Raw genomic sequence first — 19777 nt, 5'->3', positions numbered from 1 at the left:
TCCGCTGGGCCATTCTCGCCGGCATTTGGATGACCGCTGTCAGCGTGTCACCGTAAGCCTTCCGCAATGACTTCACTAACATCTCCTCCGTCGTGGACGTGTCGTCATTTTGGAACTCCTTGTGTATTGCCTCCAAGACTTCTTCCCTGCTGGTTAATACGTCGAGGTCCTATATTTCAAAGACCCCTATATCTAATAGAGTCTTGGTACCATCCTCCAGCACCCCTTCGACTACTTTTCGAAGCTCTGCTGTCTTCCCTTTCGCCTTGTGTTGGAGTTCCAAGAGCAGGTCTCCGGTCGTCGACCTGCGTACCCTGCTTACGCTATCGCTGAGCATCGTCAGTGCAGGGTCCGCCTTCATATTTCTCAAGATGTCGGCGTAAGACTTTCCTTCCGCAGCCTTTATAATAAGGGCATCTGGCCGGGTTGGTCTTGCCCGTGGCGGTCTTTTATTTCTGGTTCCTTTTTGGCTTAAGGTACCAGTGCCACCATTGTCGTCCTCTTCATTCTTCTTTTTCTTCGTCTTCCTCGTTTCCACCACCTGCCAAGGTGGCTTTGTGCCTGGTGTGGGCAATGGGGACTGCAACGTTGCAGCCTTTTTTGCCTTCGTCCTGGTCGCCGTGTCCTCCTCCGGTGATGTTCTCCTACGCTTGTTCGGCGTTTGCTCCATCTGTCTCTGGACGAAGGCGGGAGAGGTTAGGCTCTCTCGATCCTTGCTACTTTTAGCCTTCGACTGTGTACCTGTTGTGGTCTGGATCGAAGTCGTAAAGTCCTTTAGCGCTCTTCTAGTAGCCTTTGCCACAGTCTTCAACTGTGTGTGGATGTTTTTCTTATCCAAGATAAAATCCACCAGAGCTTCAACTTTCTCTTAGAGGAGACTGAACGACATAGCCTCAATTTCTTGCTCCTTTTCTTTTCCTTCTCTTATAATGCCCTCCTGATTTAGCCAATCAATACCTCCATTTTCATCCTCCGTCGCATGGGCAATGGGGGACAGAAGGACTATCAGGTTTGCGTTTGACGCGCTACCCAGACTGTTACTGTCTAGTTTACTTCCTTGCTGCTGATTTAGCCAATCTCTTCCCAAGCTGTTGTTGCTGCTTGGTTTCTGGGTAGGGAAGCCAGCTTCAATGGCACTTTTCGAGGTATCCGAAGTCCTCGGGTTATTCTTTGATTTTTTTTTTTTGCTTTGGAGTGAGAGGTGTAAGGTAAAAATCTTAAAAATGCCATAGCGCGACGTTGTTTATGGGGTCGTCGAAACAGCCCCATCCGCAATGTCAGCCGTGTGTCGGATTCACACCGACTAAACCCATCCTTTTTATGACCAGATGAAAAACATCCAACCGTACCAAGGAACGCCCTCTTTGCCTTTATCGAACCTCGGTAAAAGCGCACCTAGCTCTACCGTAACCTTCGCTTCTGAGTTGGGGCCTCCTAAATTTGGCATCAATCGTGATAGAGCAGCGCCGACTTTTGCTGCTTTATCGCTGACTATTTCCAGATGTTGTTTAAAAGTTAGTCTTGTATCGATGGTGATGCCCAAGTACTTGATGGTTGGTTTAGAAGCTATCTCATGTCCATCTACCGTCAGTTTAATTTCCTTCATCTTCTTCCTACTAGAGATAAGAATAGCTTCCGTTTTGTGGCTGGCTAGTTCCAGACCAGTCTCCGTTAGCCATTCGTGTATTCTACGGGTCGCCTCTACCGCTATTTCTGTCACTTCTTTTTTATGTTTCGCTACTACCACTACTGCTATCATCGCCGGTGGGCTAAGCACTGACCCTTGGGGTACGCCTTCTGTAACTTTATAGGTCTTGGTACCGTCCTCCGTCTCTAAGATCCTGCGTCTCCTCTTCTAAAGGTGTTAGTGCTACCCTGATTAACTAACACCAAGTCCAAGAGGGCAGATGCTTTTAGCAGTACTCGTCCTCTTTGGTTAGTCCTTTGACTGCCCCACTCTATGGCCCACACGTTAAAATCGCCTGCAATAATTACTGTCTTTCTTCCCGCAATATCCTGCACGAGTCGATTTAACTGCCGCTCGAACTGTTCGATCGGTGCGTTATGCGAAGCATAGCAGCTGTATACGTGTATTCCTGCTATCTTTGCACGAACAAATCCTTCCTCGCTGGTCAACATTTTTTCCTGGAATGCCACGTTCCCACATGCCTAGATCGCTGCTCTGCCAGTGTCGTCTGAACATACTGGTTAAGTAAATCCTGTGCTGTCTCGCAGTGATTCAAGTTCAACTGCACTATCTTCATTATCTTCGTTTTTTCAACTTCTCTACTGCCGCTCGGTATACTGGGCATGTGTAGCTACCAGCAGCATCGAGTTACGGTTTTATTGAAACTGCTACTGAGATACGGCCTTCTTGCATTCAGGTGTCGATATAAAACAATATTTAGTTAGTAGCACGCTGCAGTAGACAGCCACGTCGCAGTAGCAACCGTTTCCTCTAAACTTTAATAAAACGCATTAAAAGTATATGAAATCGGTTTAAAAAATACCTTTTACAAGGTAAAATGTTGGCAACCATAAGTCTTGTGTCCATCCTCACCAATCTGTCGCTTATAATTATAATTTCTCCTCCAAAGGGTTATGAAATCCTTATAGGTATTGTAGAAAGTTTTTCTGTATTTTTATCAATACTTATACGCTAATCAATGTAGTGAAATCAGTTTTAAAAATGTCAAGTGCTAAAAATCAGCACACTCACAACAATCATTTCTTATTACTCTAAGAAGAATTAATCTCACTATAGCTTCAAGATGAAAATTCGCTTAGTATTTAATGATTCTCCTTCATCTAATCTGAATCTTCTAAAACTAATCCGAATCATCTTCTGCAAAGAAATGCGTAGAATCATAAATATAAAAAAATCAAGTTGATTCCCTGCTAAAAATGACCAATTAAAAATGATTAAAACCATAATTGGTTTTAATACGGAATTGTGATCCGGAATTGTCGAATTCAAACCGATTAATACGATATAAACCAATTATAAAAGTTCATCGGTTTTAATCTGATTGAATCCGTCGGATTTTGATCGGAGAAAGCTTCAACTGAATGGATTAAATACAATTAAAACCGATCAATTTTTATAATCGGTTTAAATCGTATTAATCGGTTCTAATTCGATAATTCCGGTACACAATTCCGTATTAAACCCAATTAAGGTTTTAATCGTTTTTAATTGGTAATTTTTAGTAGGGTTCCTCTTAATTACAGGAGAATTATTTCAACAAAAAACCGATTTTCATCTAGAATCTATAGTAAGATTAATCCTTCTTTGTTCTCTGTTGACTAGTAGAGAGATTAATCATCTCTCTACTAGTCAGCAGATCGGGATTAATCTTATTACAGAATCTATAATAAGCTGAGTAATTGTTTTTGAAGTAAGAAATGATTTTTGTCAGTGCAGGTAAAAAATATCTGCTGACTAGTAGTTGCATAAATTAGGATGGTTATACTTTTTAAATTTTAATTTTAATGCTTACTTGCCCTCCCGTTGTCTTATAGTTTATCAATGAAACACTAAAATGACTACTTTAAGGTATGAATCTGCGAAATAATATTAATTAAAATTACAACATTTTTATATTATAATCTTCAAATATATGTTTGTAGAAAAGAAAAAAATCTTAAAACTAAATTTAATATTTTGCAATAATAGCAAGTAGTTTTTGAATCACATTATTTTTGCTTCAATAATTTTGCTTTACGATAAATCTTGATTAAAAAGGCGATAAATTTTTATATTTTTGCGGGGATTGATTGTTAAGTAATCAATAAGTTGTTTTTAGTTAGTATGCATACGATTTGCAACGGCAAGTAAGCATTAAAATTAAAATTTTTACAACAATTACAGCCATCCTAATTTTTGCAACTACTAGTCAGCAGATATTTTTTACCTGCACTGACAAAAATCATTTCTTAATTGGTTTAAATCGTATTAATCGGTTTGAATTCGACAATTCCGGATCACAATTCCGTATTAAAACCAATTATGGTTTTAATCATTTTTAATTGGTCATTTTTAGCAGGGAATCAACTTGATTTTTTTATATTTATGATTCTACGCATTTCTTTGCAGAAGATGATTCGGATTAGTTTTAGAAGATTCAGATTAGATGAAGGAGAATCATTAAATACTAAGCGAATTTTCATCTTGAAGCTATAGTGAGATTAATTCTTCTTAGAGTAATAAGAAATGATTGTTGTGAGTGTGCTGATTTTTAGCATTTGACATTTTTAAACTGATTTCACTATACATTGATTAGCGTATAAGTATTGATAAAAATACAGAAAAACTTTGGACAATATCTTTAAGGATGTTATAACTTTTTAGAAGTTTTAGAAACCTAAAAAAAAAGATCATTTTGTTCTATTTATGCCTTGACTGTAGGGAAAAGTTAGAGGGCAACATTTTTTGACGCATGCAGAAACAATTTAAGAGGCGGCTGCATCTGAAAGTGTGATTTTTCTTTTGGGTATCCTCTCTTTAAAAAATGATGGCCTTTGTTGTGAAGCATTTAATACGTGATTCTGATTGTTTGCTGGTTGGTTGCCTAGGCAACGAGATCAGAACCGCTTTAATTCATAACCCTCAAAACAGTCATAACTCATAACCCTGGTAGAAATGTTGGTGTTTAAAATGAAATGTGGAAACCTTGATAACAGATAAAATATATGTAATATAACTAGCAAGAAATTTTAGTAAAAATTAATCATTACCAAGAGTGTGTAGTATTACAATATGTGTATTGAAAAGTGGCACCCTAACCCTATTTAAAGTAGTAATAAAGTGTGTGAATATTATTCAGTTTTTTTTTTAAATGTCAGTGAGAAGTTCAATTAAAAGAATAGAGTTTGAAGATATACTGTGTCTCTGTGCCCAAAGTCGCCCTCGGTGAGGTTTGAGGGGTGAATTTAAAGAAAAGTTCAGTATCCGAGTCTGTAAGTTTAAGTCTATCATTATACAATGCTCTTTGAATTGTAAAAAGGCTACTAGATAACTAAAATATGACACTGCCACTTCCTATGTTACCTAGAAATATGTAACCTAGATGATTCTGATTTAACTGTTTTCATTCATATGTTCACATCAAGGCTCATGCGAATCTTTTAATTGAGCAGGTCGAATTTTACTTATAGCCAGTTACGCAGAAACTACTATCTCTAGCACATTGTATTTCTGGTTTCTGGTGTATTTTTACATGGAGAAAGTTATAAATGTTTTGGCTTTTTTGTCAAGGTATTATTTAGAATTTTTACTTTTAATAGTTGTGAGAGATTTTTAGACTAATACCTGTTTTTTCATTTTTGGATTTATTCTCATTCAAAAACTAACAGGTCTAGAAAGCTTATATTTTGCATATAGATTTCTTTTGTGATTGTGGAAAGATATTTAAAGTTGGATCGACTTTAACTGAAAAACTTCTGATATTGACTCCGACACTGATGTGAATGCAAACTCATGCTATACGACTAAATAATTATTATGGGTGTTGTAGTCGAACACAAAAGTATTTCAGTTAACGTTGATTCAACTTTAAATATCTTTCCACAATCACAAAAGAAATCTATATGCAAAATATAAGCTTTCTAGACCTGTTAGTTTTCGAATGAGAATAAATCCAAAAATGAAAAAACAGGTATAGGTCTCAAAATCTCTCACAACTGTTAAAGGTCATTTTATAATTAATGCCTTGACAAAAAAGCTAAAATACTTATCACTTTCTTCATGTAAAAATACACTGGAAACCAGAAATACAATGTGCTAAAGATGGTAGTTTCTGTGTAACTGTCTAAAAGGAAAATTTGATACGCTAAATTCAAAAATTCAAAAATATGAATGAAAACAGTTAAATCATAATCATGTAGATTGCATATTTTCTAGGTAGCATAGCAAGTATCTGTGTAAAATTTCAGTTGTATGGCTTTTTTATAATGCAAATAAATGGCATTGTAATGATAGACAAACCCATTGACTCTTATACTGAACTTTTCTTCAAATTCACTACTTAAACTAATGATACCGAGATTTAGGATTATTAATATATTTTTTTTAAATAGTTTTGAGGGATTTAGTAACATGTTACATGCTTATAAAATATTAGCAGACGTTAGTGTGCCGCCCAACACTTATGGTGGATTTTCTACCAGTGTTATTAGACAGAAATAGAATCAAGAGCGTGCGAAGCGCGCCTTCATTCCTAGTAGCATTATAAATAAAACTTGCAATAAAAAAGCAAGAATAGACTAGTGTAGTGCTGAGTTCAAAAAATTGTTTTTTTTTGTAATAAACCCTAGTGGAAAAAAAAATGTAATAAATTGTAATAAAACATAAAAAATGTAAGAAACTGTACCTTTTTGTTGGATTTCGGACCTTTTTTCTCATACGTTTTTGTACACTTTCTTACATTTTCAGATTTGTTAACTTTTTTTTACATTTTATTACATTTTATTACATATGTTATTTTACAGCCTCATACAGTCAATATATTTTTTTAATTATTAATTTTATAATAAAATGTAACAATGCATAAAAAATTGTAAGAAAAAGTAAAAGGATGTGCGCAGAAGTAAGAAAGAAAATAAAAAAGTCGCCATTTTCTTATATAATGTTACACTTACAGACAATTTTTTACATTTTGTTATACTTTTTTACGTATTGTTACATTTGTCATTTCAAAGAAAAGACCCCCATGAAATCCTGGATTAATGGATTTGTAATAAATTGTGATAAAATGTAACAAAATGTAATAAAATATAACAAACTGTAATAAAACGTAAAAAAGGTTAGAAATCCAACAAAAACGTACAAAATGGTACGATTAGTTACATTTTCTTATATTTTATTACACTTTATTACATTTTTTATTTCCACTAGGGAATAGGTCAATTAGACTTTTAGTTTTTTTTGGCATTGGAAATACACACGAGTGTTTGACGACTACAGAAAACTTCACTTAACCTCAAAATTTCTTTCTTTCATTAAATAACGTTATTATAAATAGGTTTTCATTAATATGAAGAGTTGATTGGCATAGTTTTAAATTCACAGAATCATTTTAACAACACGAGAAGCCGATCAGACTCTTAGTTCTTTTTTGGCATTGGAAATACAAAATGTCTGGTGGCAGCATTGCAAAGCATTAGCACTGACCACTCCTTAAATTTCTTTTAAAAATGTACATTTCTAATTGTTTGAGGCACACTTAGTTTCAAAATTCGTATAGTTAAATTTACTTACCCCTCTAAAAAAAGTGATGGCCTATGTTTTGAAGCATTTGTCGTGAAGTATTTAATACGTGATTCTAATTGGTTGTCATGGTTTATTGGTTATGAAGCGACATCTGTGTTAAATGGCGCAAAAATTTTAAATGTAATTTCAATTATAACAATAAAATCATTATTTTCAAATCATTTTGAATCAGAAATTTGAATTTAGCATTTTCAGCGGCTTTACCATATCACTTTTTTAAGAAAGGATTGTAAAATTTTAAGTAAAGTTTTAGAGGTCAAGTAACAAACTGGGCAACAAAACTGAGCGCGCATAGCGCATTGGACTTTGCTAGTACATCAAATTTTATGTTATGATTTTGAACACATATATATACAATTTCATATAAAGATTAGTACATAAAGTTTTTGATGGAATTTTATGTAAAGTTTCACAATTTTATTTGCGCATGTGAAATTTTACATGAAATTTTACACAAAATTTAGTGTAAAATTTGACATAAACATTTTCAACAGGGTATGTTGCAATTTTTGCCACCTTATTTGATTCACTGTACATTTTTTGCGATATTGTGCCCTGACCTAGGCAAGTTGTCAATTTATAAATGTATGAACTCAAAACGTTCTGTTAGAGTCTTAAAAACTTACATCACTTCTCTAAAATGGGCAACTATATCACCATACAATATTGATTATACATTCCTCTGATATCGAAAGCAGACATACATTTTGTGTAGAAATTTTTTAACATTTTTTATCAAGATATCTGAGTCATATGATTTTATTGCTGTCCAATTTTGCCCCAACCTTTTCTACTACAGGACCACTATATTATACTAAACAAAATATGCAAAATATAAAATAGAGTATTCATTCATAAGTACTAGTTTTTGTACGTAATATAATTTATGATTATAATTTAAATTATAATTTCTATTAAAAATTGATTGCCTAACCTTAAAAATCAGTTATATAACTAAATTAAGAGATATGCTGGAGTTTTGCAGCAAATTTTACTAAAATCAATATTATATTCTTTAAATAGTCCTATGTGCAAACAGATTAAGCATCTTTTAAACAGAAAAAAATATTATGAATACTTTTAAAGTTCAATGAAGAATGACATATTTTTATAACCCTGATAACGTGTGCGAAATAATAACAAATATATATTTTATAAATTAGAAAATGTTTTGCAATAAAAAATGTATTAAAAGAAACGGAGCTAAATTATAAAAATCCAAAATGTAATATATTTAATCTTTAAACTCACGAGCATTAATCGAATGAGACGAACAAATATTTCGTTGAAAACTAATCCTTAGAATATTCGGTATTTTGTTTAATAAAAGAGTCATTTTTTTGAATAATTAATAATCAGAATATCATAAATATTTATAAATATTAATATTTTTAATCAACTATCCAATCTATTTGTTTTATTTTTATTTCTTAAGGTTTTGGCACAGTGTTGGCCCTTGAAAATTTGATTAGTGATCAATTTCGCGCGTTTAAATGCTAACTTCACGGAACACAGAAGTTCTAAGGTGATTTTGATTTATTATGCTATAAAATTTTAAACATGCAATTCTTTTTTGTATGCGTTATATAAGAATAAACTATTTTATTGCGAAACCCAAATACGTTTCTACTATTATTGAATAACGATATAGAATAAAATTTTTGATAAAAGTTTATTATATGGTTTTGTAACAAGATTATTTGAATTGCAAATAAAGATCATTCAAAATATTATGTTCATAGTTAAAGACAAATTCACCCTTTTTCAGCACTAAATTATTATAACGCAAAATAATGAATTATTTTTTTTTTTTTTTTGTAGATTTGGAGTATGTTGGTTCTCCCCGGCTTGACGATGTCAATACGCCGACCCGACTGGTGTTGAGTATTTGGCAGGGCAACACCCTGTTTTCCGTGAGGGGTTTAGAGTAGTAGATTTAATTTGGAGTGGTTCTTGATGATTTTCTTTCTTCAGCGATTGCTAAAACTGGAGTAGTCTTCTGTCTTCGTATGAATTGAGTCAGTTGAGACTTCTCCGAGAGGTGGCGTTGGCTTCTAGGTGTATATCGGACATAGTATATCTCTGAAATCGCTAACTTCCATAAAAAGCGGGCTCTTTAAAAGAGCATAAGAAGTGTTTGGATTTTACAGTACATTATTCTATATTCTAACGCCTGCTTTAATAAGGAATTCGCAAAAGATTTTTATGACTTCTACATTCATAATAGCCAGAACAGAAGGGGTATTCGTAGCATTGATGTTGAATTTGTTTTGTAAGGACTCTTTCATTTCCTCTCTAAGGATAATGTGCTGGTTTCATTCCCAAGCAATGTGATGCAAGTCACAGAAATCATATCCACAAATGCAATTTACTGATTCTATAAGTTTAAATTTGAAAAGTTTGTTTAGGTAGTTACGGTCCTTTTCATATAAGTTACTCGAGTGAATCTTGTGCCATTCCTCTGACAATTTTAATGATAAAGACTTGAAGAGTTGAAACCAATTCGATTTAAAATAAAAAGAGATAGGGAAATTGATTGCCTCCTTTGCAGCACGGTCAGTGATCTGCATACCTGTGCTACTATTGTGACCTGGGATCCAGGCTAGTGAAATTTGTTTGTTTTGACGAATAATAAATCTGATATTTAGTCTACAGTCTAGAGTGGTTACCGTTGTTTTTGGATCTATCTTTTTATTTGCTATCGACTTTAATGCTTCCATTGAGTCTGAAAATAGGATAACCCATTTGAAATTATTTGACTTAACGAATCTGAGCCCCATCAGGATAGCGCATAATTCCGCGTCAGTGCTAGTGTGAGCATTTTTAATATTTCTTTGTGAAATGAAGTTAGAGTTTTCATGAAAAATTGCGATCCCTGGGACTCGCCTCTGAGTGGTTTGACTGAATCTACGTAAATCCTGTCATACTCCGAAAATTTAGTCAGGACTATTTGATCTAAGTTTGATTCTTCGGCGCTAAGAAGATTGGCCGTGACCACCTCCAGGTGAATTTCAGGGTCATGGCTTTCGAGTGGATATTCGTATGGGATTGCCAATTCTGTTCGAAAAATGTCTTGGATTTTATCCTTTATTTTACTATAAATGAGGAGATTATTTTTCATGATAAATTTTTATTTTATTTTTGTGGACTGTATTTGATAGTTGTTCAATAGTGGATATTATGGGATTGTTTTTCAGACTGTCATATTTTAGCAAATATTTATATGCGAGGGTGTCTCTACGATGAGCTAGAGTAGTTTCTCCAATAACATTCAGGGATATTACATTTGCGGTAAATTTTGGAAGTCCTAAACACATTTTTATTCCTGAGTTGTGAACAGATTCGAGTTGTTTAAGATGAGAGGCAGCTGCATTTGAAAAGCAGGAGTAACCCCATTCTAGCGTGGCTCTCATAAGTCTTGTAAGTGTTGAGAAGTAACCTTGTTGTGACCCCAAATTTTTTATTTGTAAAGGCTTTTATAAGATTTATATATACTGCTCTATTTTTAATATATTTAATATGGTGAACCCATTTTAATTTATGGTCCAAAATGACTCCTAGAAAATTGACCTGATTTGATGGAAGAAATTCTGTGTTTCCAATTGTGATTTTACAATCTAGTGGCAATTTTCGTCTGTTATTAAAAAAGATTAATTTAGACTTATGGGGGGCTATATTTAATCCTCTGTTTCCCAACCATATTTTAAGTTTGTTTGCTCCTTCTTCGATAGCTTCAGCGGCCCTGTATGGATTTTTGTGAGAGAAAGTTATGGCACAGTCGTCTGCGAACTGCAAATTATTGCATTTACCTATGTTAGCTATTATTTTCCTAACATATATATTAAAAAGCAGGGGCTAAGAACCGAACCCTGTGGAAGGCCCTTATATGTAGTTTTGTCCGCTATGTGTTTTTTGTTAACGTAAAATGAAATGTTTCTACTTCTAATGATATTTTGGATAAAAGATATAATGTTGCTAGAAATATTCAGTTCGATAAGATCATTTATTAGTGTGTTGGGGTCTACATTATCGAAAGTTCCTTCTATGTCCAGTGTTAGGGCAGCAAAAACTTGTTTTTTTTTGACAGGGATAGATATGCTCTAGTAGCTAGTAAGGTGGTGCAATCTTGGGTGGATTTCTGCTTTCTAAACTCGTACTGGGAGTGAGGAACGATGTAGCTTTTTTCGACAAACCATTCCAACCGATTTTTGATTATTCTTTCAAGAAGTTTGTGGATGTTTGATGCTATGGCTATAGGTCGAAAGCCCTTGTTTCCTGGTTTGGGGATGAGTATAGTAATATAGTTAGTCCAATCTTTAGGGAATTGTTTAAATTTGATAAGATCGTTGAATATATTTCTAAGAGTTTCTTTTGCACTGTGCGGAAGTCTTTTTATTATATCGTTTGAGATCATATCTTTTCCTGGGAACGATTTGGATTTTAGATTGTCAATCGTGTATCGCATTTCATTTGTCGAGATTGGATTGTCAAGTTGATGGTTGTATTTTGTGTTGGGGATAACTATAGGGGATTTTTCAGTGCTTGTACAGAGTTTGTCGATAGTTTGGGTAATCATGGGGTTTTCATAGTCAAAAGCTTCTACAGTTTTTGGCGTATTTATGAACCCCTTCAACCCTTTAATCGTGTCCCAGATTGATTTTTTACTCGATGCTGGATTAAGGGGGCACACCACCTTTGAAATTAAAATCAAAATTTTTCATAAAAAATTTATAAATAATTATATAAATGAACCAGCTGGATCTGATTTGGCGGTTGGTTAGATCAGAAGCGTTTGAGTGAGGTGCGTTAGTAGTGTACAGTTTTAGAAAGTAGTAAGCGGAGAAGAGGGAGAAGGAGGGATTAGGGAGAGAAAGGGAAAGGTGAAGAAAAAACAGGTCAAAAAATCTGAACTGGAGCGTCGAGGAGGGATAAAACAGAAGGAGAGAAAGGTGAGAGCGGCAAAGAGAGGTTAGGATAGAGTAGAGAAGGACGGAGATAGAGAAGGCATGAACTATAGCTACGAGCAGATAAACGAAGTGGTAATAGGGAAACAGAGGAACGACGGAAGCGGAGAGGAACAGGAATACGGAACCCCGCGGGGATTTGAATTTACACAGGAAAGAGGAGAGACAGGGAATAGACTGAAGGACACGCCGACGGGTAGAGGATCAAGAAGAGGAGGAAGAGGAAGGGGAAGGGGTCTGAAACAACGAAGTTTATCGGAGAGCTTTGCAAAAGACATAAAAGAAGGAGGAAAGAGAAAGGAGAGGAGCCCAGCGGAGGACGAGGCAAAGAAGAGAGAAAAGGTCGAGGAAGGAGAAGAGAGAAGCCGGTTTGAGAAGAGTAACCTGACGCTGAGGACACCACCGAAGAAAGGAAACGAGAAAGAGATAGAAGACCGGGAAATGGAGCAATTGCAGGAAACCCTGAACAACATATGTGAAGGGATGAAAGAAGAGAGGAACGAGAGAAAAAGAATGATGGAGAAGTGGGAGAAAAAATGGAAAGAAAATGAGGAAAGGATAAAGGAAGCCCTGGAAGAATTCAAGAAGAAGATGGAAGAGGAGAGAGAGGAAAGAATAGAGATGGGAAAGAGAGCAGAGAAGGCGGCAGAGGAGGAAGGTAAAAGAAGGGAACAACTAAAGGAAGAAATGCTAGAGAAAATAAAAAACCTAGAGGAGAGATTTGAGGAGAGAATGCCGGAAAGAAGCAGAGAAGGACCAGAGCAAGATCGAAGGGAAAAGAGTGCAGAAGAGGAAGAAAGAGAAAAAAGGCAGATGGAAGAACTGGAGTGGAGAATAGAAGAGGGAGAGAGAGAGAGGAAGAGAAACAACGTGGTGATATCAGGAATCAGAGGAGAAGGATGGGACAAGGATAAGCTGAAGACTGGGTAAGAGACAAACTGAGAATAGAGATAGAATTCAAGAGAGTATGGACAATAAGAGGAAGAGCCAACAGCAAAATAGGAGCTCAGTGCAAAGACGGAGAAGAGAAAGAAAAACTGGTGGGGATGAAGAGCGCGCTGAAAGGGACGGACGTTTTCATCGACCACGACACGACCTGGAGGGAGAGAAGGACGAGGGAGAAACTGAACGAGTTAGCAAAACAGTGGAAGAGAGAGGGTCACACAGTAAAAATAAGGAGAAACGGGCTCACAGTAGGAAATACTGAATATGTTTGGGCAGAGAGGAAGGAACAGCTTTTTCGAAGAGAGACAGGAAAAAGGGCAGAGGACAGAAGAGCAGAAGGACAACACAAGGGAGGAGACCAATGAGAGCATAAAGGTAGTAAGCTGGAACGTGGCAGGGATAAAAGGACTAGGAGAGGAGGGCTGGAGATACCTAAAAGTGTTCGATGTGATCTGCCTGCAGGAAACATGGATGGAAGATGGAGAAGGAGACAAGATAAAAAAGAGGCTAAAAGGATACGAAATCGAGGTAAGAGAAGCAAAGAAGGGGGGTAGCAGAGGTAGGCTTAAAGGGGGTTTGCTAATGGCAGTAAGGACAGGGGGGAGCGGGGATAAGATAGAATGGATGAGAGGCAGGTCAGGAGAATGTATAGGGGCGAAGGTGAGGATAAAGGGGGAGGAATGGTGGATATGCACGACATACATGAGAGAAGAGAGGAAAAACAACTATGAAGAGATGGAGGAATTAGTAGAGAGGGCAGGGGGGGACAAAATTTTGTGGTGTGGTGATCTAAACGCTAGAACAGGAATAGAAGGGGGCGGTTTCGATGAGGAGGGCAACGAGGAAAAAAGAGAGTCGAAAGATAAGATAAAAAATAGAGTGGGCGAAGAACTGTTAAATAGTATCAAAGAGATGGGGCTCAGCATACTAAATGGCAACATACAAGGGGACGAAGAAGGGGAAATCACATACGTGGGAGGGATGGGGTGCTCGGTGATTAACTATGGAATAACGAATGAGGAAGGGAGGAATAGGGTGAAGCAAATGAGGGTAGTAGACAGAATGGAGTCGGACCACGAGGCGCTAGAGGTCGACCTCGAATCGGGAAGGGAAAGGAAAGGCAACGGAGGGAGGAAACAGTGAAGGTCTCATGGTCAGAGAGGGCAATCGAAGAATATAGAAGATGGATAGTTAGAGGGGGGGCCGCGAGGACGTGGGGGGAGATCAAAGTGAAGGTAGGGAACGCGCTACAATTCAAGAAAGGGAAACCAGGAAGAAGAGAGGAGGGAAAGTGGTGGGATGAGGAGTGCAGGAGAAAGAAAGCAGAAATGAGAAAGGCAAAAAAAGAGGTAGGAAAAGGGAGGAACAGCATGGAGAAATATAGGCAGGTCAAAAGAGAGCTAAGAAACCTATGCAGGAGAAAAAAAGAGGAGGGCCTAAAGTCAGAGATAAAAGAGGCAAAGGAAGATAGAACGGGCAAGAAATTCTGGGACATGGTCAAAAAGAGAAGGAAGAGAAGAAGGGAGGAAATAGACAAGAGCATAAGAGATGAAAAATGGTTAGAGCACTTTAAAGGGCAACTGGGGGAGAAAGTAGGATGGCAGGACGAAGAAAGGGGAGCGATACTAGAAACGGGCAGTGAGAACGAGGGCGGAGAGGGAGAGATAGAAGTGGACGAGGTGAGAAAGATCATAAGAAAAATGAAGGAGAGAAAGGCACCTGGAGACGACGGAATTCAAAACGAGGCATGGAAACACGGAGAAGATCTAATGCTGGAAGAGTTAACGGAGATTATGGGGAAGATATGGGACGGAGAAGGCTTTTCAGAGGAATGGAAGAAAGGGACAGTGAAACCGATATACAAAAAAGGAGAGAAAGGAGACTGCGGGAACTATAGAGGAATCACACTAATGGACACAGGATATAAAATCTATGCGGAGCTTTTAAGAGGGAGAATGGAAGCAAAACTAGAAAAAGAGGGAAGACTAAGCGACACACAGATGGGATTTAGGAGAGGGAGAGGCACGACGGACGCGATATACGTGGTGAGCATGGCGGTGGAGCAGGAGCTGAAGAAAAAAGGAGGAAAAGTGTACGCATGCTTCGCAGATATGAAAGCGGCATTCGACAAGATAGAAAGGGGAGAGATCTGGAGAATGATGAGGAAGCTGGGAGTGAACGAAAAAACCAGAGAAAGGGTAATGGAGATTTATGATAGGACAGAATGTGAGGTGAAGGTAGGAGAAAGGAAGATAGGAAGCTTTGAGACACAGAAAGGAGTGAGACAAGGATGCCCACTAAGTCCACTACTCTTCAATGTAGCAATGACAGACGTGGAAGAGGAACTGAGTAAAGTACAGGAGGGAGGAGTGATACTAGGAAGAAAGAAGATATGGTCGATTTCGTACGCAGATGACGTGGTGCTACTAGCAACAAACGCGACAGGGCTAAGACAGATGATGAGAAGATTCCAGAAAATTATAGAGAAGAAAGGGCTGGAGCTGATGCGGAAAAAACGAAGGTGATGATATTCAGAAACGGAGGCAGAAGGGGGAGAGAGGAGAGATTTGAATGGAAAGAAAAAGAAATAGAAGTGGTGAAGAAATTCGAGTACCTGGGATACACAATGAAAGAAAACGGAAAAGAGGATGAACAGATAAAGAAAATGAAAGAAAAGGCAACAGCTTTACTAGGCACAGTATGGGGGATAGGAGAACAGATATGTAAGGAGAACTGGAAAACCAGGATGAAGCTATTCGAGGCACTAGTGCAAAGTGTGATGGAGTACGGAGCAGAGATTTGGGGTTGGAAAGGCCAGGAGGAGTTGGAAAAGGTGCAGAGGAGATACATGAAGTGGATACTGAAGCTAGAGAGGACAACTTCAGCGCATATACTACACTGGAAAACGAAGAGATTCAAGCTGGAAACGAGAGCAAGGAAAAGGGCCATAAGATATGAGAGGAAACTGAGCAAAGCGAGCGAAGGCACGCTACTAGGAGAGTGCTGGAGAATACTAAGAAGAGAGGGGGAGAGAAAAGAGAGGAGCGGAAGAGAGAAGGAGCAGCGGAAGAAAGAGATGGAGAAATGCGGGTTATCCCTGACAGAATATATCAGAAGAGTGGAAGCAGGAGAGGAAGTAGAAGAGGAGATTGAGAGGATAAACAAGGACACACAATGGCAAAGGTGGAGAGAGGAGATAAGGGACTCAAAATTCGCGGGGGAGACCAAAGAACTGCTAAAAGAAATAGGAGATACCCCACTACATATGACGGACACAGGAGAACACAGAAGGGGATCATTAGGAATAATAGCAAGATTTAGACTGGGGAGTGAAACGAGGAGCAACAAATACTGGAGAAGCGAAGAAGACAGGAGGTGCAGAATGTGCGGAAAAGAAGAGGAGACACTAAAACATGTAATAGAGAGGTGCGAGGACACAAAGATACCAGGAGCGGATTGGAAAAAAGTTTGCGGAGGAGAGAAAACACAGATAGGGTATCTAAACGGAATAATATGGAAAAGGAAAAATAGAGAGGAAAGAGCTGAAATATAGGGAAGAAAGGAGTCACAGGAGAAGAAGGAGGATTGAGTGAAGAAAAATAGAGAGAAGAGAAGAAAATAATAAAGAAAAAACAAAAAAAAAAGTGATTTAAATATATATTACTAAGCTGTACACTACGACGCAATAGTTTATAGTTTTTCATTGTAAAATATTGTAAATACTAATGTATAAACAATAAACGATTCTATTCTATATAAATGAACCAAATTTTTATTACTATTCTTAGACATAATTACCTTTACTTTGATGGTTTTAGACCTTCTATATACCACTATAATACCTACGTATAGTAGGGAGTCCATAATTCACTTACCGTAAGATTCCAAAGGAATGAATGGCGCAAATGAGCTCAAACTCTAGGATATTGTTGAAAAGTACATTAGTTATGTTATGAATGAGGGGATTTGGTTTAAATTTCATAGAAAAAAAGTTACATGATAGTTATGTTAAAATTAATCAAAAATTGATAAAAAAATCAGTAATATGCTTATAAAACTTTTTCTATGAAATTTAAACCAAATCCCCTCATTCATAACATAACTAATGTACTTTTCAACAACATCCCAGAGTTTGAGCTCATTTGGGCCATTCGTTCCTTGGAATCTTACGGTAAGTGAATTATGGACTCCCTACTATACGTAGGTATTATAGAGGTATATAGAAGGTCTAAAACCATCAAAATAAAAGTAATTATGTCTAAGAATAGTAATAAAAATTTGGTTCATTTATATAAGAATTTATAAATTTTTAATGAAAAATTTTGATTTTAATTTCAAAGGTGGTGTGCCCCCTTAAGGGATTGCAAGAATTTTCGCGTGAATTCTTTTTTGGTAATTTTAGTTAGATTTTTGACAAACTCATTTGTTTCTGCATATTTACGTAAATGCTCACTATTTCTGTTTTTCCGGAATTTAGATGTGGCATTTTTCCTTTTATTAACCGCAATGTCTAGTTCTGTCGTCCACCAAATCGGTTTCGTGACCTTAGAGTTTCTATTTCCCTTAGATATTTTGGCACCTGCTTTCTTCAGTTCTTCAGTAATTAGTCCTGTAAATCTTTCGTAAGCTTCAACTGGATTTTGGGATGAAAAATTCTTTTTTAATAACTCTAATTCTAATGTTTGTTGGAATGAGTCCCAGTTAACTTTATTAGTATTAAGTTTAGTTCTATTGGTGAAAAATTCTGTAGTTTGTTCTGAAATTGAAATCACAACCGGAAGATGGTCGCTACCTAAACCGTCCTCCAATAGGGACCAATTTGTATTGTAAATAAGACCTATAGAAACCAAAGTTACATCGGGGGATCCAGATTGATTGCTTAACTTGGGAACTAGCGTAGCTTGAGAGGGATCATTTATTATGACAGTTTAAAGAATTAAGCATTTCTGAGACCAGCCATTTGCCGATTTTGTTTTCTCTACCCGAGCTCCACAGAGGGCTATGTGCATTGAAGTCGCTGCATATCAGTACATTTTTAAATCTAGATATGAAATTGATTAAATCTTTTAAAGTTTGGTTTTCGAGATTAATTCTATGATCTCGGTAAATATTGAAAATATTATAGGTTGAGTTGTTTGATTTGACTCTAACCGCTAAAAACTCAAATCCGTTGAACTCTGGGACTTTTTGAATTTGATTATGACTTAAGTCATTTCGAACGGCTGTAATTAAGCCACCTCCATGAGTATCTGAAACACGATGTTTTCTAATCAGGTTAAAATTTTTAAATCTAAAAATATCAGAATCATTTAACCATGTTTCTTGAAAGCAAGCTATATTGAAGTCATTTAAAAGGCTTTCAATTTCATATCTTTTGTCTCTCAAGTTACGAGCGTTCCATTGCAAGAGTTTTATATTATTTTGTAGAACCATTTTTAAAATAATTGTTTGAATGAGTGTGGGTGTTCGTTATGTAAGAGTACTTGAAGATTGAGCAGATTTGCAGATAATTTTAATGATTTTTTGGAGATTTTTCGAGAGAACGTCTGTATAGAATCGTTTGGGATGCGTGTTTAGATATGGAATTTGACGTAGGACTAATGGTGCGGTGTTGCTTTTGTTTTAAAATTAACAGAAAGAAATAAAAAGATATTATAGATAAATTGAAATAAACATTTGGACTAGAATAGTGTTTAAGTAAAAATTGACTAAGCATTAACTGAGTTAATTCCCATTGGTAATACTGTTTGGGATATTTTTCTCCTTGGAAATAGCCTCTATAAGCGTAAAAACCGCGGTATTCATTTTTATATTTTGCTGAATAAGAGTGTTTATCGCTGAGAGAAGTATACTAATGTTTGTGTTTGTCGTGTCTTGAGTTTGATACTTCCTTTGGGTCGGAGATATTTTGGTTAATACATCTCCTCGTCATCGAACTGTACAATAGGTGGATTGGTTCTACGCTTTTTGTTCAGTGTTTCTAAACAATTTGCATTGGAGAACATTAAAAACGTAGGGATAGACCTTGACTGCTACACCGTAGAATTTAACTTGTTCTGGAAGAGAATTTGTATGGAAGAAAATTTTGATAGTATTCGTTGGTGTAAGAACTTCGTCAATTTTTTTGTAAATTCTTTCGATTTTCTCTCCCTTATATTTTGATTCTATAGCAAGAGTAAGTTTGTCAACTGGGTAAGATGGGTCTATGCCGTGGAATTGACCGATTTTAAGGACCTTGTAATTCGGGATATAAGGTGCCCATCCCGCGGGAAGGTTTTCTGGTTCTTCAACCAGTTGATTGGCATCATTAAGATTTGAGAAGTTTAGTTCGATCTTACGTGGTCCTATTCTCCTAACATTATCAAAATTTACATGCTGAGCAATTAACAATTACAAGTGCTATAATTTAAAAAGCATAGTAGCTTGAATTTAAGTGCTTTTCTATTTAATATATGAAAATAAGAAAAATATTAAACAATTTTTGGGTTTTGTAGGTTATCATAGAAGGTTTATAGATAAATTCGCTGACATCGCACTACCGCTAACAGAAATGTTAAAAAACGACGCGGAATTTAAATGGTCAGACGAAGCGCAGAGA

General features: G+C 36.5%; 1 protein-coding gene and 1 long non-coding RNA gene across 2 annotated transcripts in view; both read right to left on the bottom strand.

The window, feature by feature from the left end:
- Nucleotides 1–8713, bottom strand: part of Ndufb8 (NADH dehydrogenase (ubiquinone) 1 beta subcomplex, 8, 19kDa) — a 62915-nt gene extending 54202 nt beyond the window's left edge. Inside the window, 1 exon segment of the mRNA NM_001167978.1 lies at nt 8522–8713. Within this exon segment, the coding sequence (NP_001161450.1) occupies nt 8522–8606 (85 nt within the window). The 5' untranslated portion in view covers nt 8607–8713.
- Nucleotides 6879–8439, bottom strand: LOC116416496. Its single transcript, XR_004226893.2, has 3 exons — nt 8205–8439; nt 7897–8084; nt 6879–7361 (listed from the first exon to the last, which is right to left on the bottom strand). It is a non-coding gene; the product is annotated as an uncharacterized LOC116416496 (long non-coding RNA).
- Nucleotides 8714–19777: the final 11064 nt, after the last annotated feature.

Source organism: Nasonia vitripennis, assembly GCF_009193385.2.
Source record: "Nasonia vitripennis strain AsymCx chromosome 2 unlocalized genomic scaffold, Nvit_psr_1.1 chr2_random0007, whole genome shotgun sequence".
Lineage (NCBI taxonomy): Eukaryota > Metazoa > Arthropoda > Insecta > Hymenoptera > Pteromalidae > Nasonia > Nasonia vitripennis.
Note: the sequence above shows the minus strand (reverse complement) of the source record. Positions and strands in the feature narration are given on the sequence as shown.